Source organism: Chiloscyllium punctatum, chromosome 7 (genome assembly GCF_047496795.1).
Source record: "Chiloscyllium punctatum isolate Juve2018m chromosome 7, sChiPun1.3, whole genome shotgun sequence".
NCBI lineage: Eukaryota > Metazoa > Chordata > Chondrichthyes > Orectolobiformes > Hemiscylliidae > Chiloscyllium > Chiloscyllium punctatum.
Window position 1 is genome coordinate 66,288,938 of NC_092745.1, and position 23,011 is coordinate 66,311,948.

Genomic DNA, 23,011 nt, shown 5'->3' on the forward strand with positions numbered 1-23,011 from the left:
TTTTATGAATAAAGTATATTTTTGAAATAAAAAAAAAGATGCAGGAAGAATCCAATTTGATAAGAGGCTAGCTTGTCAATTTTAAGGAAAATTTAAATTTTTTTACATATAAATTGGAAGGTGGAATCTTGTCCTTTAATGCAAAGGTACTGTCTACCTGTTCAGATCAAACATTTGAGATGCAATGACATTGCTTCCTTAAAATGATTAGAATTACACTTGTGACTAGAGAAATTAATTATGTACAACGTTATAAGTATGAGTTTTGGAGAGCCATTGACTGACAGTATCCTCACAAATGATCTCTTTGTAAAATTGTTAAAATATGTACATGTAACAATTTCTACATTAAAATAACATATCTATTTAGAGCCACTCAAATTTTAACTTTGGCGTGAAATATTGCAGAATTATTCAGATGAGCATTAAAAAAGGCCACTCTTAATGATTTCAATTTAAATAATGAATTAGCTAACTGGATTGTCAGTGTTTGCCTCAAGCTGTTATGAAACTAAGTTTAAGATTTTCTGTCTTTTCTTTCCGCTTCTGCACCTTGTACACAGCTGATCAGAAGATTCAACTTGCTCATTATGTATCCTTTCGAATCTAGTACTGTGACTTCTCTACACAGGCACAAAACAGGCCTGCATTACATGTGTTACTGGAATCCCTGCAGTCTTTAAAAAAATGCTTAGAATTACTGTGACCTCTCTTTTTTTTAATATTTGTGATTGTGCTTTGTTGATGATGTGTAAGTGGATTTCTAGGAGCACTTAAGTCAAAATTGAAGCTGAATGACCACTCTTTACCTGGAAATCATTTTACGTATGTGCTATGTCAATTGTTTTCATTATGATAATTTAGTAGTTGTTTTATATGAACTTCTGAAATGTAGGGCTGAATCTTACAAGTTTGAATTGCGTTGGATTTTTTCGTGGGATTTTCACCATAAGGCCGAATGAGTTTTCATCCAAAATCACTATATTAATTGCCCACTGTGCCCACATGGGGTCGCTCATGTCTGAATTCCACCCCAGCTTACCATACTCCATTCTCAGAACAACATGCCACTCACTCAATATCCACAGAAACCCCAGTATTCCTTTGTACCCACTCCATCGGCAAGACACGAGAGTGCCCTACATTTCAGCCCTCCTCCCTTTTATGGCAAGAATCCTACCCCTTGCAGGAAAAAGATCAAGACCTCCTTTGTGCAGGGGTATCAAGGCATCTATGTCCCACCAAATGAGTAAGTACCACTTTGCGCACCACTGCCACTCACCCATTAACTCTGCTGCCACTCTCAATCATTGCACACCACTATCAATGATGCAACACCTCTCTTTTATATCTTGCAGGTTCTTTAAGCTTCATGGGGACATTATGGCCTCTGAACCCTTGACTTCTGAAGATGAGAGTACGGACGACGCAGAGGAAGCAGCAAAAAGGCTGTACCTGCCACCAGCCCACAAACTGCCCCCTTTTGTGATGTTAGTCAGTGCAGGGTTCCCAATCTGCTGAGACACTCACTGGGACAGTGCGGGGGGTTCCCAATCTGCTGAACCCTCACTGGGACGGTGCAGGGTTCCCAATCTGCTGAACCCTCACTGGGACAGTGCAGGGTTCCCAATCTGCTGATCCCCTCACTGGGACAGTGCGGAGTTCCCAATCTGCTGAGGTCCTCACTGGGACAGTGCGGAGTTCCCAATCTGCTGAGTCCCTCGCTGGGACAGTGCGGGGTTCCCAATCTGCTGAGCCTCTTTCTGGGACAGTGCGGGATTTCCAATCTGCTGATCCCCTCACTGGGACAGTGTGGGGTTCCCAATCTGCTGAGTCCCTCACTAGGACAGTGTGAGGGGTTCTCAATCTGCTGAACCCCTCACTGGGACAGTGCGGGATTCCCAATCTGCTGAGCCCCTCACTGGGACAGTGCGAGGGGTTTCCAATCTGCTGAGCCCCTCACTGGGACAGTGTGAGGGGTTCCTAATCTGCTGAACCCCTCACTGGGACAGTGCAAGGGGTTTCCAATCTGCTGAGCCCCTCACTGGGACAGTGTGTGGGGTACCCAATCTGCTGAACCCTTCACTGGGACAGTGTGAGGGGCACCCAATCTGCTGAGCCCCTCACTAGGACAGTGCGAGGGGTTCCCAATCTGCTGAGCCCCTCACTGGGTCAGCCCCACAGCTGGCCGAGGAAGGAATGGCCCAGGACGCTGGCTCTTGGGAGGGGACCAGGATCCTGCTCAGGCCCAGGCAGGAGAGCAGCCTCCTGGTGGGCTCAGCAATCAGGGAGTTTGTCCCCATGCACAGGGAGGGGCAGGAGCAGCAGGCAGGGATGTGGGGCACTATGACCCTCACCTTGGGGCCCATGCATTTCCAAATCAGCCAGCTATGGTTCATGGTGGTTCATGAGTCATACTAGATGGTATCTGCACTAACAGCTCACTGCAGCACCTGCAAACAAAGGGAACAATGGGTACATGTGACATTAGGTGCTGCTGACAACTCTGGCCCTTCTGGGTCAACATTTCCAACATTGACTCTTTGTGTGCAAAGACATAGCTGTGAAAGGTTTGTCCAGCAATGACTTTGCCAGGGAGGTGCCACACCCAGAGAAGATCAAGGTTATAAGGAAATAAACAGCCTTCAAGCCTGCGTGCTCCACCTTTCATGGATCTGTAACCTATGTTGTTATCCTTTCAAGGCCCAATGTATGCGCATTGGTGCAACCCCTCGATCACAGGCTTGGTCACTTACTCCATCCAGTCTGTGCGTGATTGCAGTCACTTTCTACACATTACACACCCTCAAATCCAGCATTGACAGAAAATGACAGAGACTGGTCCCTTGCCAAAGGCTCTCTCGCTGACTATGTGGCTATTACCCCTGACTAAGGCCCCTGACTAAATAGCCACATCCTCTTCCTCAGAGCCTGTCGCCATCACCTTCCCAATGTGCCTAACAAATCCATATACGAACTTTGTTTCCAGACCCTGGCCCACGTCCAGAGTGGTCATTGACTGCCCCCATTCCTGAACAGTAAGATACTGAGGGTCAGTACAGTGGTTACAGCCTCTAATCCCATCCCCTCCTCCCCCAGTACCCACTTGCACCATAGTTTCTGTGGATGCGCCCTTCAGGCCAATGTGGCCCAGTGCTTCTCGTGATGTTACAGAGCAGGATGTGCCCAGATCACTGACTGTTGCCTATATATTTCTCCAGCTTCATCAGTCCTACCCCTGTCCCTAGACTTGCCGCTAGAAAGCCAACAGACTGTATGTGACCCACTCCCTTCACTACAGAGATAGAGTCCTCTCTGACCACCTGCCAGACTGCAGCAATCCCCTGGGTTGATATGGGAGGATGCCTTTGCCTTCTAGCCCTGACTGACTGGTGCCTCCATGAACTATATTGACGAACACTCTGTTTGGAGTTGGATACACCGCTAACTGTCAGCTACATATGTAGTGTGTTTGCTGTGTAAAGCTGCTGGCATATGCTGGGGTGTGACGTTGACATTGCACACAGCAAAAAGTCCACCCTCTTGACCAGGGAATGTTGACCAGCAAGGCAAACTGCTTTAGGGCCACACAGTGGCTCAGCAGTTAGCACTACTGCCTCACAGCGCCAGGGACCCGGGTTCAATTCCAGCCTCAGGCGACTGTCAATGTAAAGTTTATACATTCTCCCTGTGTCTGCATGGGTTTCCTCCCACAATATAAAAGATGTGCAGGTTAGGTGAATTGGCCATGCTAAATTGCCCATAGTGTTCAGGGATGTGTAGATTAGGTGCCTTAGTCAGGGGTAAATATAGGGCAGGGGAATAGGTGTGGGTGGGTTACTCTTTGGATGGTTGGTGTGGACTGTTGGGCCGAAGGGCCTGTTTCCATACTGTAGGGATTCTATTCTGTTTCTGTGATTGCACCAATTTTATGTGGCATGGCATGGCAGGGATGCTCTGAGCAAGTAGGCTAAGTGAGTGAGCACTAAGAGAGCAAGGGATCAACCCTGAGATACAGCCTTGTCCAGTCTGCGAGCTGATTACCCATCCCCTATGCATAAATTTCCCTCACTACACTCTTTCAATTTCACCCAGCAACGCCAGTCTGTGCTTCCAGACCTTACTGCATAGCAGAAGTGCCTGGATGGTTATGATGCATGGTAGATGCAAGCACGCATAGTGGAGGAGGAGGAGGAGTACATTTGGCATGGCTCATGGCCTGATGTGTTGCCCGGTGTTCAATATGGAGGTAGTTTGAAGCAAGTGAAGAGCTCAGTCCACCCAGGTACCCACTCTGGTTTCCTTGTCTGATTTTCTTGATGTCTAAGTAAAAAACCGAAAGAACTGCGGATGTTGTAAATCAGAAACAAAACAGAAGTTGCTGGAAAAGCCCAGCAGGTCTGGCAGCATCTGCAAACAGAAATCAGAGTCTGGTAACCTTTCCTCAGAACTCTTCTGTTCTGGACTGAAAACGTTAACTCTGGTTTCTCTCTGCAGAGGCTGCCAGATCTGCTGAGTTTGTCCAGCAACATCTTTTTTTTTCCCTGTTGTCTAGTTTGTTTGGTGAGGTAGGAGTCTGAATTGTGGCATCAACAAGACATTTAACATTCAGTAATGACATCCATATGTACTTGCCACTGTTGAACGAGTCTTGCCGTGCCACTTGTGAAAAGAATAAAAGATGGATGAGATGATCTAGCCATCAGGATGGGCTTTGCCATACTTGTTGCCTGACTTTTCCCACATCTCATTGTAGCCTGTCTCACAGACCCCTATAGGATTCTGCCTGTTATTTTTTATGATGCTTCAGCTTCTGACATGCATGTCCCAAACTTTTATACTGCTCTCTGTAGAATTCATAAAAAAGAATAATCAATGTCTTTAACTTCCTGGTTTGCAGTCTGTGAGAAGTCAAAAAGTGGAGGGCTGGAAGAGCACAGCAGGTCAGGTAGCATCCGAGGAGCAGGAGAGTTGACACTTCAGGCATCAGCTCTTCCTCTGGCAGTCTGTGAGAAGTCTTCAATGCCTATACAGCCTGATAACATGACTGCTGAGTTTCTTAGAGATCCCTTTGACTTGGTCTCTGATTTAAACTAACAACAAAAAAAGAGGAAATCCGCACCACAAAATTCATCGGAAGGATTGGCTTTGCCAGGCCAATAGAAAATGCTGTTGTTGCACTGCACAATGTGAAATTCCAGGTCAAGCATGTGGCAATTGCTGTCATGAGTGTTACAGTCATCAAATAAATCAGATGATCCATTGCACTGTCCTGCATACAAATCATATTGGATCAAAGCTGAACTCTAAAGCTAAATTCTTACAACCAATGTTAAATTTTTAACAGCTTTGATTGTCATCTGTAGCGTTCAAACTCACCTGTGTACTCCAACTTGTTTTATTCTCGTTGATTAGCAACTCTTGACTAATTACTGACATAAGTATGAATCATCCCAAGGGCACATCAATAGGCCAAGTGCAGTCGATCTTCCAAACATCCATCTGCAATTAACATTAACTAACCTGCTGTAATGGAATCCCATAATTCACCCAGTTTCCTGCAATACTATTTACACTAATAGAGGTTGAAGCTAATCAATTTTGTAATGTCGTTGAGATTTATTTAAATACCTTTCATCAGCATTTGAAATATTTTAATTAGTCTTGTCATCCTGGGATTGAATAGTGATTTAATCTTCCTATTTCAGCCAAGATGTGTCTCTGTTGAGGTTCTTTAAACTTGCAATAGTTTTATCACTGTTCAATTTGCTGCTGCTGATTTAATCTGTGTTTAGGATTTTATAAATTTGGGTGAAGAGCTTGTTCTACGTTGTGATCTGCTTCTGCTGAGAGATAAGTTGAAGAGTGTGGTGCTGGAAAAGCACAGCCGGTCAGGCAGCATCCTAGGAGCAGGAGAATCAACGTTTTGAGCATAAGCATCATGAATGAGGGGGTGAGCCAAGGGGTCTGAGAGATAAGTGGGAGAGGGGTAGGGCTGGGGCAGAAGATAGCTGAGAATGCAATAGGTAGATGAATTCGGGGGTGAAGGTGATAGGTCAGAGAGGAAGGTGGAGTGGATAGGTGGGAAGGACAGTTTCAGAGGCCGGTGCCGAGTTGGAAGAATCTGAGATTTATGAAGTAAATGAGAACTCTTGGTAGATGTTTCTTCTTTTGGATATTTCTACTGAGGTAAAAGTGATTATGTTCTTTGGAATACTAAATCAAGACATCCCCCAAACAGGTTTTACACTATTATAGTCTATTTAAATTATTGCACTGATATAAAGCCACTGATGAATATAGATATAGTGAGCTTCTGATCATTAACAATCTAAACAGTGAAGTTAATCCATTTATATCAAGTGACTCTTGCAAGCATATCTATTTTGTAATGAACTGCATCCAGTTTCTACTTGGGATTTTTTTTCACATAACTAATTCCGTACAAACTTTTACCATAGTTCTAGTCTGACCAACAATATAACTTTGGTATGTCTCACCAATTGAATGATGGTTACAAGGAGAGGCAAGCCAATGAGTTACGGAATAATGACCGGTATAGTTTGTCATACTTTAGCTGTTGGCTTTACGTTGGCTATTGTACTATCTCTTGAAAGGGTCGTAACTACATTTTGTTGTGTTTGGCCATAAATTACACTGCAAAGAGCTCCATGTACATCCAATTTTTTTTTTTACACGATACATACTGTGGCAGCAGCATTAAGTAAAAAGATGAATGCATTGTGAAATTAACATGCAAATAAACAAGTTTTAATTATGTCTAAACCATGTAAAACCAACAGGAGAGCATTATTTGTCAGGGAACAAAGCAAAGAATACACTTTTGTGATAATATAATGTGAGCTTACCGGTAAATCCACGCTGACATTTACAGATGTAGCCAGCAGCGTGCTCATAGCTGAAAACTGCAGGCAATTCTGGTCCAATTCCATACATATTCTTCCAGGAGAGCTCAATACACTCCCCTCCATGGAGGCAAGGATTACTGAAGCATTCATGGATATCAATTTCACAGTGTGTCCCTGTGAAACCTGCATAAATCACAAAATTCATATTTATAATAATTTTCCCACTGATAGACCAATCAGGAACACATGGTGAGACAATCATTTCCATCTGAGAGTTGTGAGGTGAAATTGAGCTTAAGGGAAAAAGATGAGCAGTGCAACTAAATTCTAACTTTTTAAAAACTTTTGATAATTGAGTTACAGAAATAACAGTGAACTGCATGGGTGTTCTTTTTATCATTTTCCTTTTCTTTAATTTGGTCATGGTGTGCAGACATGGATGAAGAGGCCCATGTTTAGTGCACATTCTAATTGCTTTTGAGAAAGTGGGAGTGAGCTGCCTCCTTGAACCACTGGAGTCCATGGGGTGAAGGTACACCCACAATGCTGCTCTGCAATTCCAATTCTTTTGACCCAGCAACAAGGAATGGCTTCATATTTCCAACCCTTCCTCTGCTTTTTCTTGCATGTCCTTTTTCTTTTTAATACATTGTCTCTTAATCTCCTTTCTGTAATCTTGCTGTCTTAATTGTCTTAATGTTGATTGTCTCTACCTCTTTTTGTTGAGTCTATGTCTGCTTTCCATCTGTATTGTGTGACAAAATCATCAATTCTTCCATCTCTCACCCTTCCACTATTGCTATTCCAGAACCTAGGAATCAGATGTTCCATTCTGCTGTATGCTACATTGGTGACGTTTCACCGTTTCACAAAAAGAAAAGCCTTGACTCAGAATAAGGTATACGTACACAAGAGGATATGCCCAGAATGATACTTGACCATCACTGCTAGTTTTAGTCCAAACAAACCTTTCTTGTCTTACATTTTGAGCTGGATAAAACACTTCTTTGTTTTTTTTTTCAAAATTGATGCAGGAGAGTGTTGGTAGTACTGGCTGGGAAGTAGAAGAAAAGTTCAACTCAAAAACTATCCTTCTGTCAAACCTATCTTTGTGAATGCTCAGCCTCACTTGTTCTTTTGACAGTGTCTGAGTATTGGCAAACAATAAGATGCACATTTGCTGATAGTTTCATTAGAATCCAACACAGCAGTGATATATAGGACATACGGCTGCTCTGGAGATAGGGAACAGCTTATGTTACTAATCACCCACTGTAACATTGATATATTAATAATGGTGGAGTTGATAGACCAAGACAGTATTGCTCTTATTTCACATTGCTGCATGATTCAGGTAACTCTTTAAAATGATAAAATTCACCTTTTGTACTTGTGTTGTTTGCGAGCATGTTTTAAAATAATCAAGGTTTCCCAGACACATTCGTATAAGCTTTATCCTCCTATCTATATGCCCAGTGTCTGTAAGAACTCCATAAAATGGACCTGTGTTCTGATCTGAAATTCCGAAAAGAAAATCAGATCCTGTGCAGGTGAGACTTGAATTATCGATCAACATGCACATTTATCCAAAATGCGCATGGACTTATTTTGTGGTTTTTGCTTTGACATTGTTGAAATAGTAACTGTAGACTTTACAATATATCAGCTTATGGTGTAGAACTGAGCCGGATCCTGATTTAATTTAGATGCAAAATTATGAACTTTAAAATATTTTAGGAGGTATTTAATTCAGTGATATACTGATTTCAAAAAGCTGCTGCAAAGAAGTAGGACTGTAATGTTATATTGATCAAACTGCCTTCCATTCCTCCTCTAAGGCACATTAAATGCTACTGAGAGCAATTCTGTCAATCTGACCTGCACTCAACAACCAGCTCACACAGAGCAGGGATTGAACTGTCCCATGCTATGTGTCTGAGCTACTCAGTGACTAAACCACTGCTAGAGAAGTAGGTAGATGTAATATTGATGTGGTCAACTTGCAGAACATTTCAGAGAACATCTCTGGGACACACACACCGAATAACCCCACTGCCCTGTTGCCGACTACTTCAACTCCCCCTCCCATTCCACCAAGGGCATGCAAGTCCTGGGCCTCCTCTACCGCCAAATCCTAGCCACCTGACACCTGGAAGAAGAACACCTCATCTTCTGCCTTGGGATCCTCTAATCACACGGCATCAACATCAACTTCACTAATTTCCTTATTTCCTCTCCCCCCCACCTTATCCCAGATCCAACCCTCCAACTCTGCACCACCCTATTGAACTGTCCCACCTATCTATCTTCCTTCCTACCTATCCACTCCCACACCCCCCCCCCCACTTTGAGATATCACCATCACCTCTCAACTGAATTTACCTATCGCCTTTCAAGCTACATTCCCCCCCAGCCCCACAACCCTTCCATTTATCTCTTAACTCGCTTGGGCCTCCCCACATTCCTGATGAAGAGCTTATGCCTGAAATGTCCTGCTCCTAAATGCTGCCTGACCAGCTGTGCTTTTCCAGCACCACACTTTCTGACTCACCTTGTATAGGTCAAGTACCTGCCTTCCCTCTGATAGCATTTCATGTTTACAAATAGATACAAATGGAAAGTCATGTTCTGTGACTACAACAACTTGGTCTGCCTGAGTGAAACACAGGTCACACATTTCTAGTATTTTATACCCTTTCACCTGAGTGTGTTTAGAAGTAGGAATGTCATTTAGTCAGGTGGGATGGAGTTGGATGGAAAAGTTATCACCTTCCCACCTCCACGCAGATTAAGTCTGTGGTGAGAAGGCCCATGGACAGCTGTCTTCATCTGCTGTCTATTAATGCTCACTTAAAAACCTCTTCGACAGGCAAGTGGGCCTTTAGCCATGCATGACAAGGAGGCTCTTTTGGGTTGTTTATGGTCTCCCATGGTTCTAGGCATATGGTGGGTTGTGATAGGAGTAATGGTCACCCATTGAAAGGCACTCAATGCTGATTGAGGGGGGGCCAACATTGTGAAAAGAGTTGGGAGTCAGTTTTTTTGTGTTCGTTCATAGGATGTGAGCTTCATTAGCTAGGCCAGCATGTATTGTCCATCCCTAATTGCTAGGAGGGCAGTTAAGAGTCAATCACATGGTTGTGGGTCCCGTGTCACATCTAGGCAGTTTTCTTCCTGAAAGGACACCAGTTAACCAGGCTGGTTTTTCTGACAATCAACAACAGTCTCACGATTATCATTAAACTCATAATCCCAGATATTTTTAGACCCTATCATGGTGGGACTTGAGCTAGGTCCCACTGAAAGTCCAGAGAGAAAAACGGGTAAAAATCAATAATAAACATACTGGTCACAATGGACTTTCATTTTAAGGTATACAAGTTAGATCAGTATGTGTTATTTGCAAGTTTGATGCTGAGTGAAATAACTCCAAAGAGGCTGGTATCCACCAAGTCAGCTTTTATTTACACACCACATTAGAACTGTTTCTTCAGAGTCAGCTTGTGGAGTGTCAGTATCTCTGACATTCCTCTTTTTATCCATCGATTAATCACAGCTTGGACCAAATTAACAGCCCCAATCGGGGAACACATATTCTATGACCTTGTTACAATCATTACATTGAATTACATTGAGGACATCTTGGAGCTCCAGCCCTGTGACCTGAGCCCTAAGAAACTCCTCCCACTATCACTTCCTCAGGCCTGGATCGCTTTGTGACTCTGGGCCTCCAGTGCATGTACTTCCCACAGCAGACACCGTATTCCCAGTGGCGCTGCTCAGCAAAAGGGCCTCAAATAGGCAGGCGGCTCTGCCTGAGCAGGGCTTGCCAGTCTAAAAGTTTTGATTCCATGTCAGCTACTTTATGTGCTCATAATTCACAGGCACCGTGGGTTCCATTACTGGCTCCCTATCTGGTGGCTGAGACACTAGTCACCTTCATAAAATTCTCCACCCTCCATTTGTAAAACAGCAGCAAGGTCGTCCAAGGCAACAATCTGAGCATTTTCAGGAACAAACACAATACCCTCTTTCTCCCATTTGACTGGGGTCGTCACAATGCCGATGGTGATCACCCTTCTCCATCGCCTCTAGTCACCCATTTCCCTTCCATTCTGCTGCATCTAAGCACCTCATTTACTTCAGTTTTTCATCTGGCCTTGGGCTTTCTTCCTCCCCATCTCAGTCTCACTCGCCTCACCAGATTTCATCCCTTTCCCTCTCCCCCAAACAGATGACCACACCATGCACACAAAACTATTCGGTTATAATTTCCCCAAATCAGTTTATTTTAAGTCTGTGTAAATTTATGTGCATGAGACAATTTTTTTGTTGTAAGTCAAATTTTGTTGATATTGTTGGCCATATAAATTAAAGGGTTCATACAAACCTGTCCAACAGTGGCAAGTGTAGTTTCCAATATTGTCCTGACAGGTGGCGTTGTTGAGGCAGGGATGTGAAAGACAAGCTGGAACATAGATGTCACAGTGTACACCTGTGAATTGACTGTTCACACAGTCACAGCTATATCTGCAATATGATCAATATAGTGTTAGTTTGATTTGGATATTGCTAAGGATTAGTAACCAGTGAGAATACAGTTTTTAATGTCTAGGCAGAAATCTATTGTTGGAATCAATGGTTATTATTTTTGGGTTGTTTGGTGTAATCTATGCCTGACTAAGGACTGCAACATTTTAAACCTTTTCTCCTCTCTCAGCAAATTTTCAATCATTCTTCTCAGTTTTGAATTGAAACCAAATAGAACCAGATTCTTTCACCTATCGATGTCCCAGTGCTCACGTAACAGAATTACTTGCAGATTGACAATGCTTTATTTACCAAATTACACAATACGTAGTCCCACTTCACATTGAAAGGAATAAAATGTAATCTATACATGAAAATATGCAGCTGTAGAAAATTCAGAAGTTCACTATTTCCATATTCTAAGTCACTTAAAGCAGTAATAGTCGAACTAAGATACAGCAAGTGTTTTTAGGAAAGATTTTGAAATTAATGAAAATTGATCAAAGACAGTCAGAAGGTAACAAAAAAATGATGATTTATTGACACACTAATAATTCTTTGCCCTCTGCTGAAGCTCAACTGAGGTAAACTGTTCTGACTGGCAATCAGCCCTTTCACTCTTTGTTCTCTTTCAGGAGCTTATCACATCAGACAGACTTTGTTTGAAATAAGATATATTTGCAGCATCCCAGATGACTACTATCATCATGGCAAAGGTGTTTGCCAACCGCCTTCTGACTGGTTACAGGTCCTTGATACAACCCATGTAAATCAAATGGAGACAGAGCAATGTCATTTGCAGTTGATGCTGTGAACCCTGTGACAAATGGTTTGCATTTGTCCCAAACATAAAAAGAATTTTGCAAATGCTTTCTTCCTGCTACTTTTAAAGGCATAAATTAAGCACTGAATGCTGACACTTTGAGTTCACACTTGCAACCATTTGTCTCAAAAAGTAAAATTTTCCAAGTGCCTCCTTTTGCCTCCATTTTTTATACAGCTACAAAGTGACAGCATCATAGCCTTTTCAATGTAATTCAAGATCTGTAAGTCCCTAATGTTTAATTTTCGAAAACTCTATGTTCAAACTTGCAAAATTTTTGCTTTAGGTTTTTAAAAAAAGTTCAGCAAATTTGAAGTGCAAGATGACCACAAAGTTCAGAAAATTTTGGAATATTTTGTTAAACTTGAGTAGTACCCCCTGTGACCAATTAATAGTCAGAACTTGGATTTTACAGTGAGGATATCAATGAGGTTTGCGATTATTAAAATGTATATGAAACAGCCAGTTTCACAAGCCACATCTGCCGTTAAACCCAGAAATCAGGAACCTGCTGCCTGAGTTGTTCTGTTCCTCCTAAAGTTTTGTTATATCATGTCTCAGCGTTTAAACATGTAGAACCTATGAAGCTGGGTACTTCTATGATATGTACCCATTGACCTTCACAACTTTTACTTATTTCTGTCTTTTATCTCTTTCTCTTTGTATATTTTTCCTTTCCCTTTCATTACTTTGCTTTCTACACACAATTTTACATGGACTCAATATTCTACCTCATGCTCCATTTAGATGCTGTATGCCTTAGTTAAAATTCTTCTAACCACTTACAGGGTTGCACAGTTGCTTGTCCTTTCACACACACCCCAGTTCCCTTTTTGAGAGCACCATACTGTTTTGTATTCAATTTGCTGTATATTCAGGTGTAAATGCCCATGTGTACATGAATTGAGCAGCTGGTGTCCTTTGTTGGCTGTTGCCTGTACCTACAGTTGCCTTGATTTTATAACTTACCCATTTACTTTGTCTGTACATTGCCCTCCATTCTGGCATGGCTGACTAGCACATTCATCGAGGTTTATTTCACAGTCCCTGCCTTTGAATCCTGGTGCGCATGTACAGCTGTAGCTGGCAAAGTGGTCGTGACAGGTTGCCTCATTCAGGCACGGCTGTGACAAACATTCGTTGATTTCCAGCTCACAATTTATTCCTACAATACATAACCCAATAATGAATACATGATTATAGTACCCCAAAAGAGTCAACTATTGGACACCCTCAATTATTTTAAATTAAGCTTACAACTTCCCAGTGATCTGGAAGCTCTAAGATTTGTAGAGATTTGGTTAGAATCCCACTTGGGATTCACATTTGTCAAATTTTCCCATTGTCTAAAAAAAGGACAGGAAGACTTCAGGAGGACTAAGGAAGTTGTTCTTCTCTCAATCCCATTTGCTCCTCATCCAGCATGATGAACTGCTGCCTCGACTGCTTTCGCTGAGAAAGCAGTCTGTGACAATAATATGACAACAGAAAATCAATGGGAATTCAGGTCAGGAGAGGTGCTGAACAATAGGCTGATCCAGTATTACCATTTTATAGTAGTTTCCAAAATTAGTTCCAATAAGCTGATGCAACACTCAAAGAGATTGATAGGACAGAGCATCAGCGACTGGGACGATCATCATGGCACTTAGAAAAGAAACATCTTCATGATAAGACACACAAAAAGATATGAATTAAGCATTGTAAATAACAGACAGCTTGGGAACCTCTGGTTTTGGTATAACTGTAGCAATAGCTACAATTTATATTTACACTTAGTTAATACTATTACAATATAAAAGGAGAGATATAAAGTAATCACTGCTTCTTCGAAATAACCATGTCATATAAACATGTGGTGTACTCTGAGCCTTTGATCCTTATGAATCTGGATTGCTTTCATTCCTTATATTATCATCTCTTCTTTCATTTTGTATAATAAGATTTGAATTTGAATTTCTCTTTGAGTCTGGCTAGGCCATACCAATTTCATTTTAAATTTGTTCTTTCACAGGATGCAATAATTTGCTAAATCAGAATTTGTTGCTCATCATTAATTGCCACAGAGAAAGTAATGGTGAGCTACCTCCTTAAACCACTGCAGCCCATTTGGTGTAGGGACAACCATAGTGTTATTAGGAAAGAAGTTCTAGGAATTTAACCCAGGGACAGTCAAGGAACACTAGTATATTTCCAAATCTGAATGTTGGACTGCATGCAGGCAGTAGTGCATCTGCTGTCCCTGTCCTTCTCGGTGGTGAAGGTTGAGGGCTTGAAAGTAGTGTTGGAAGAACCTTGATAAGTTGCTGCATTGCATTTGTATATGGTACATACACAACTGCTGCCAGTATGGTGAATGGGAGTAAATGTCAAAGGTGGTGGATGGGCTGCCACTGAGGTGGATGCTTTGTTTTAGACGGTGTTGAGCTTCTTGAGTGTGGTTTGAGTTGCACTCACCCAACTTGCATCATAGATTGTGAACAGGCATCAGGGAATCAGGAGATACGTTGCCATAGAATTCACAGCCTCTGACCTGCTCTGTTAGTCTCAGTATTTACGTGTCTGGTCCAGTTAAATGTTTGGTCAGAAGTAGCCCCAGGATGTTGACATGGGAAAGATCCAGTGATGGTAATGTCATTAACAGTCATGGGAGGATGATTAGATTCTCTCTTGTTATTGCTGTCAGCTAGCACTTGATTGGCATAAATGTCACTTGCCACTGTCAATCTGAAGCTTGATCAGGCCTTGATCCATATGGACTACTCCAGTGCCTCAGGAGTTTGAATGGTGCTGAATGTTATGGATTCATCAGTGAGTATCCCATTTCTGAACTTATGATGGAAGGATGATCATGATGAAGCAGCTGAAGGTGGTTGGGGTTAGGACAGCAGCATGAGGAATTCCTGGAGTGCTGTCCTCGGATTAGGATGATTGGTCTCCTTTGTGCTAGATACGACTCTAACCAGTTTCTGTGATTTTGATGGACTTGCTGGGTCCCCTTGATGCCATACCGTCTCAAATGCTGCCTTAATATCAAGGGCAGAGACGAGAGAACTGCAGATACTGGAATCCAAAATAGACAGGCAGGAGACTGGAAGAATACAGCAAACCAGGCAGCATCAGAAATCAAAGTTTTGGGTGTAACCCTTCTTCAGGACTAGGGGTGGGTCTGGGGGGGAGCCACAGATAAAAGGAGTGGCGGGGGCAGGGTGGTGAAGTGGAGATGGGTGAAGACAGATAGAGGGTATGACCTGGTTGCTCAATGGGAGGAATGAATATGTTTGGTGGCAGGGAGGGGGAGGGACTGGGAAGGGAGTCAGAGGATGGGGAGGGAGGTTATTTGAAATTGGAGAACTCAGTGTTGAGTCCTCCAGGTTATACGGTGCCCTGGCGGAAGATAAGGTGTTGTTCCTCTTATAGGCGCTGTGGTTTGTTTTGACACTGGAGGAGGCCAAGGATGGTCATATCGGAAAGGGAGTGGTTGGAGGAATTGAATCAAGAGCAATCAACCTCACCTCATCTCTGTAATTCAGCTCTTTTGTCTGCGTTCAAACCAAGGTTTTAATAAATTGAGAAGCCAATTGGCCTTGTGAAACCTCATCTGAGTGCCAGTAATCAGGTGATTGCTTATAAATGCTACTTGATTGTGCCTTTGATGACCCCCTCCATTGTTTTACTGATGATAGAGAATAGAATAATGGGGTAGTAATTGGCCAGGTTGGATTTATCCTGCTTTTTTAATAATAGGACATATGGCATTATGAATTAGAGTCAGTCATAGAGTCCTACAGCATGGAGACAGGCCCTTTGGTCCAAACTGGTCCATTCCGAACTAAATGTCTATCCATGCTAACCCTATTTCCCTGCAATTGGTCCATACTGTTCTAAACCTTTCCTATCCATGCATTTGTCTAAATGCCTTTTAAATGTTGTTAATATACCCGTCTCAACCACTTCCATTGGCAGCTCATTCCATATGTGTATCATCCATTAACCCCTATCCATGCCTCTCATGATCTTATACACTTCTATAATATCTCCCCTCAGTCTCCTATGCTCTAAATAAAAAGTCCTAGCTTCTTCCTATAGCTCAGACCGTTTAATTGTGGCAATATCCTTTCAATTTCTTCTGCACTCTTTCCAGTTTAGGATCATCCTTCCTATAGCAAGGTAATGAAAACTGAACACAACACTCCAAGTGTGGCCTCACCAATGTCCTGTAGAACAGCATCATACTTTCCAACTTCTGTACTCAATGCTCTGACTGATGAAGGCCAGTGAGCCAAAAGCTTTCTTCAGTGCCCTGTCTACCTGTGACTCCACTTTCAGAGAACCATGTACCTGAAATCCCATGTCCCTCTGTTCCACTACACTTCTTAAGGCCCTACCATTCACCATGGAACACCTACCCTGATTTGACTTTCCAAAATGCAAGACCTCACACTTATCAATATTAAATTCCATTTGCCATTACTCGGCCCACTTTCCCAGCCAGTCATGCTGCAATTTCCTCGCTGTCTGTGATACTGCCTATTTTAATGTTATCTGCAAACTACTTTTGATTGTCAGTGTTGATGAAATCTCAGAATTCCCTTTTGTCAAATTGTGCATACTCGCAGTAACTTGCATTTATGTAGTACCTCTTAAAAATAGAAAAATGATGATTTGTGAATCTAGTAAATTCTTACTTGGTACTTTCTCACCTTTTATAATATTTATTGGCAGGGCAGTGCCCATGAAGAATCTATAGAAATAGGTTGGGGTACAATCCAGCTGTAACTGCAATTAGATTCATGGAATACTTACAGTTCAGAATAAGGGCATTTGGCCCATTGATACCATGTCAGTTCTATAGTTCAGCAATCTAGTCAGTCTCCCCCTACCCTGTTCTATTTTTGTAGTCCTGCAAGTTTATTTTCCCTCAAGAGTTCATCCAATCTAATTTGGAAATCGTCCTCATCTTCTCTTGTACTGCCCTTGTGAGCAGAGTTCCAGGTTATTATCATTCATTACATAAGAAAGGTTCTTCCTCTCATCCCCAATCCATGTCCTGTCATCCTTGTGCTATCAGCTAATGGGAACAGCTTCTCTTTTCCTAAGTTCCCTGATTCATGGCCCCAGTGAGTGAGAAGCATGTTGGATGACTCTCATTATGAAAAAGACCACAAAGGTAATGGTGTGTGTTGCTGAAACGATCAAAAATTGGATACAGTCATTGTGAATTATTGAGTGAGTTTAAGCGTCGCAGCAGTTTGGTTTGGTTTCTGCGGGTCTATTACTCCTCATTATTTTTAAAATTTATGCCTTCGGAATTTCTAGCTCCGAATTCTTTGCCCTCTTCTCCCTGAAATGTGAAAAGCAGAGTGACACAATGTTGCCCATCTGAATTATGCAAGTGGTGCTGTCAAAGTTGGGAATCAAAAAGACTTCAAAACAAAGTCTGCAATTAACTGGCACAATTTGTAACTGGACTATCTTACATAATTTGACAGACCTCATTTAAAAAAAAAGATACCTGCAGCATTTAAAAATTATTAACCAATACAAGATGGACTTGTTGGAATAGAGGTATTGACTTATGTAATTGTTTTAATAATTAATGAATAGATGATGTGCTAAATCTGGGATATGATCTGGAATACATTGGCTGGAAGGATAGTAGAAGCAAATTCAAAGTAACTTTGAGATGTTATTTGAATAAAAACTGAAAACATAAAACCTGTCAGGGGAATGGGACCAATAATTCTTCAAAGAGTGAAGCAAAAACTCATTGAGCCAAATGGTTCCTTTCTTGGTGTAAAATTCCAAGAACTTTCTGTGAAATAATAGGCTAACTTTTCAAATTAAACGCCAGAACTGAAAACACGTGATTTTTTTTTATTCAGATGGGCATTTTTGGAATGATAATAGCAGAATTCCTTCAAGACAGTTGACCAAATAATAGTCAGACTGGCTAAAAAGTACTTTTTACCTGTCAGACCAGGTGGGCAGGCACAGATATACTTGTCTATTTCATTCATGCACCTGGCTTCATTCCTGCAGGGTTCTGACGCACATTCATCAACTTCAATCTCGCAACGTCTGCCCTGGTAGCCAGGCACACAGAAACATAAAAACCCATCAATCTTGTCCTTGCACACAGCTCCATTTTCACATGGACTTGATGCACATTCATTCACATTGGTTTCACAGTTGGCGCCGGTGTAACCTGGTGGGCAAACACAGCTAGAGCCTGCAGCTTCATCTAAACAGATGGCACCATTCATGCAGGAGGTGTTGGCACATTTGCCGAGATAGGTTTCACAACTGGGGCCAATTTGACCTGGAGGGCAATCACAGGAGAAGTCAACTGTGCCTAAAACACTGTTGCATGTTGCGTTATGCAGACAGGAATATGAAGTGCAAACGTCATATAGCTCCTTGCAGTTCTTCCCTGTAAATGGCACTGGTGCATCTGGACAATAGCAAACGTAGGTCTTGGAGTGTGGTTCACAGGTTGCATTGTTTTCGCAGAGTTTGGAGAGGCACTTGTTCAGATTTGCAGTGCTATATAAACCTAGAGAAGGTAAGAAGAAAAAAGGCAAAGTTAGAAATGACAAAATATGGCGCAAGGTTACCATAAAGGAAGCAGGTTGGTAGTTTTCACAGTAGTCAGTAAGTATTAAAAGTAATATTTGGATTCTGAACCATTCATAAAATAGTTGGCCATGCAAGATAATCTGGTGCGATTTTGTATTTACTATGAATAGAGCTTGAAAGTTGGTGATGTGACATTTTATAGGATTGGGCTCAGGCACCTGGTTGAGCAGACTGAATGGCCTCAACCTGTTCAACGTTTCTTCAGCCAAGACCATCAAAATTTTGCATGTTCTTGCTTTACTTAAATGGGCTGCCAGACCTCAACCCTGAATAATATTGATCACAATTTAAAAATGGCTCATTGACTATGAAGCACTTTGAGATGTCAGTCTCCGCCCCTGTCTCAGCTCAGCGGCTGCTGAAGATCTTAGCAACTTTAGTTACCACTAGAAACAACAATTCCAATGATCTGTGGGCTGGTCTTCCACCTTGCAGTTTCCACAAACCTGAGCTGATCTGGAACCCTGCTGTCTGTATCCCAATTTACACCAAGTCTGATTTGCCTATCTATGACTGACATTGACACTGTTACTGTAATTGTGTGCTGAACTGCATTTGCATAGTTATGGACGGACTTCCATTACTTGTAGATTGTGCAGGGGAAACCACCACACAAACCACTTTCAGGTATTTTAAATATTGGAATCTATCCTTAGAATACCACCATCTATATATAGGTCTGATTGTACTATCTGGGTACCTGTATGTAAGATAGGAGCAGATAGAGGTCATTTGGTCAGTAACTCTGGGCTGCTGCGCCAATCAATAGGATCATAGCTAATATCTACATCAGCTACACATTGCTGGACTAAACTCAAAGTCCTGAAATGATTCCTTGAATATCCAGTAATTTATGAATCTCTTCTGGTGAACATATTTGACAGTCAAAGTTTTCTGCAATAGAACATTACAAAGCTTCACAACCCTTTGAGTGAAGAAATTGCTCTTCATTTCAGTTCTAAATGTCTGATCTCTTATTCTGAGATGGGGACTCCTAATTCTAGCCTCCCAAGTCAGGAGAAACATCTTCGTATCTTGTCAAGCCACTCAAGAATTTCATTTGGAGAACAACGTTTTCAAATAAGGTCATAACAGAACTAAGCATACGCCTGTAGCCAGGCTTGGGAACAGCTTCCAGGACAATGATAGCTTGGTTAGTCACAGTGAAACTAACCATTGTGTTAAACGTTTATGTGTCGAGCAACACAGAAGTTCTCTGTCAGAACGCATTCATATCAGGCAGCTCACTGATGCGGCAATGATCAAGACCAAACAATCATTAATTACTTCTTGGAAAACAGCCGAAGTAGAAAAGAGTATTCTACAGTGCGGCAGGGGTTCCCAGTTGCAGGTGTATTTGACTGACCACTTAGGATTCCATTATTATTTAACTCCCGAAAAGAAAACAGCGACTGTTCCAGGAATGTTCAGCCTAACTGTGACCAACGGGCCAAAACGATAAACATGAACTTTTGTTACCTGGCAGCTTTAATAATTCATTTTATTGATCATCAATGTCAGTTAAAGAGCTTTAAAGACTGCAGGAAGGAATGCTGGAGAGGAGGAATATACACTGCAATTGTGCTGGTGTCTACTCTTCAATCCAAGGGTAAAACTTGCACAGCAGCATCATACAACACACACTCCTAACACAGTCTGAGTCAAGCAAACCACAAGAAGGAGTTGAGCCCCTATCAGGAGACAATTAGATAGAACAAGACACTCATTCATCAGGGTCCCACGAAGCAAATATCTTGTGAAGTACTCTATAAATTCAGTGCATAACAGCTATCTTCAGAGGGACCAAAAATACCTTCTCGATAAAGGGTCTTTTTGGTAGCAAAAGCACTTGGGAAACATATTCCAACCGAAACCAACTTTTATTAATGTACACAGGCTTGAGGCAGGAATCATTGTGTAGTATGTCTTTTACTCTGTAACAATGTGTTCTTTCTAAGAGGTTATTAGTAGCAGGGGAACATAAAGTTGTTGGTGTCTGACTAAAACAGAAATGCTGGGTCTGGCAACATCTATGGAGAGAAAAACAGAAAAAATGTTTTTAGTCGAATGACCCTTCGCCGGAACCTGTTCTGCTCAATTCCGCTCCCCCCTCCCCCATTCCCAATACCTACATTAAAAAAACTCCCCTTGACACAAGTGGACATTTTTGAAAAATTCTTATTTTTGAGCGTGGCACGTTATATGAGAAGAATTGCAAGAAGGGGTATATAACAGTGTAGTGGTGTGAAAAGGTCCATTAACCCTCCCAAAGGGTAAAGACAGCCAAACATCACAAACGTTACAAAGCACACAAACTCTTCAAATTGTACAACTTCTTCTGTGTAGGGAGACTTCCTACACTGTTGTGTTATGAGAAGTGAATGATAAGCCAAAGGAGGAGAGAAAGGAGAGGTTGGGCATAAAAATTGTCTTCCATCTACATGTCAACCTGCTCTTTCTCTTTTCAAATTCTGATGGACTTGCCAGATCTGTATCATCACTTTCTATCACTGTCTTGGTTTGCACTTTGCTCTCCTTCTCTGAAGCTCCTTTGCAATTTGTGTCTGTTGCCAACTTTACAGTCATTCTGCTGCTGGCATTGAAAGGGCCACCTCACAGTCATTCAAACAGTGACTGTTGTATCCCTCTGTCCTGGTGCCAATGAACACTCTTCACAATGACACTGCTTTCTCCCCATGATGTGACTCTACTCCCAACTCCTGCAATCGAAGATTACGTACTGCCTTCAGAGCGAGCTGCCAACAAGCTTGCTTTATTTATTAAGTGTCGAGAGGGCGGTGCCGGAAAAGCAGGTCAGGCAGCATCCAAGGAGCAGGAGAATCGACATTTCGGGTGAAAGCCCTTCATCAGGAATGAGGTTGAGAGCCTGGGGGTGAAGAGATAAATGGGAGGGGGGTGGGGCTGAGGGAAAGGTAGCTGAGAGTGCGATAGGTGGATGGAGGTGGGGGTAATGGTGATAGGTCGGAGAGGAGGGTGGAGTGGATAGGTGGGCAGGAAGATGAACAGGTGGGACAGGTCATGAAGGCGGTGCCGAGTTAGAAGGTTGGATATGGGATAAAGTGGAGGGAGGGGAAATGAGGAAACTGGTGATATCCACATTGATGCCAAGAGATTGGAGGGTCCCAAGGTTGAAGATGAGGCGTTCTTCCTCCAGGCATCAGGTGGTTAGGGAGTGGCGATGGAGGCGGCCCCCAGGACTCGCATGTCCTTGGTGGACTGGGAGGGGGAGTTGAAGTGTTTGGCCCAGGGTGGTGGGGTTGGTTGGTACGGGTGTCCCGGAGGTGTTCTCTGAAGCGCTTTGCGAGTAGGTGTCCTGTCACCCCAATATAGAGAAAATTGTATCGGGAGCAACGGATACATTTGATACATCAATAGCAAAAGATGGCTTCATTTTTAAAAACCTTTCAAAAACCCGGTTAGTGGTTTAAACACACATATAAACTATACTAATTATTAACATCTATAACTACATGCAAATTCAGGCCATGGCACACCCACCACCGAATGCCTCCGTATCTCATTCGAGTCTTGATAACATATCGGCAATCACATTTTCAAGACCAGCCACATGCACAATTGCCAAATTGAATGGCTGTAACAACTAATTCCATCAAAACAGTCTGGCATTTTTGTCCTTAAATTTTTCTACAAATGGCAATGGGTTATACGATTGTCTCAGATGCATTGCTGATAATATAAATATTGAAATGTTGTAGTGCCAAGCTCAAAGTCTCTTTCTCCACTGTTGAATATTTCTGTTGATGAACATTCAACTTCCTGGAAAAATACCTAATGGGTCTTTCTATTCCTGCGCCATCCTCCTGCAGGAGCATCGCACTAACACCCACATCACTAGCATCGATAGCCACCTTGAAAGGCTTTGTATAAACAGGTGTGGCTAATACTTGGGCAATGGTTAACAGTTTTTAGGCTGTCAAATGCTTTTTGACAGTCCACTGTCCACTGAAACTTCTTGCCGTTTTTTAACACTTCAGTACGTGGAGCAGCCACACTGCTAAAGTTAGGCACAAATGTTTGGTAAAATACACTCAATCCCAGGAACCGTAGCACCACTTTTTTTTGATGCTGTGGGAAATTCCCCAATTACTTTCATTTCTGTATCCCGTGG

The 23,011-nt window shown here is 42.2% G+C and overlaps 1 protein-coding gene across 4 annotated transcripts in view; it reads right to left on the minus strand.

Annotated features, from left to right (window-relative positions):
- Nucleotides 1-23,011, minus strand: part of crb1 (crumbs cell polarity complex component 1) — a 124,684-nt gene that overhangs the window by 76,545 nt on the left and 25,128 nt on the right. For all 4 annotated transcript variants that reach the window (XM_072573891.1, XM_072573893.1, XM_072573889.1 and 1 more), the window contains exons 2-5: nt 18,194-18,778; nt 13,192-13,387; nt 11,260-11,399; nt 6,870-7,052 (exon numbers count right to left, since the gene is read on the minus strand). In XM_072573891.1, the coding sequence (XP_072429992.1) occupies nt 6,870-7,052; nt 11,260-11,399; nt 13,192-13,387; nt 18,194-18,778 (1,104 nt within the window). The remainder of the gene's footprint in view (nt 1-6,869; nt 7,053-11,259; nt 11,400-13,191; nt 13,388-18,193; nt 18,779-23,011) is intronic.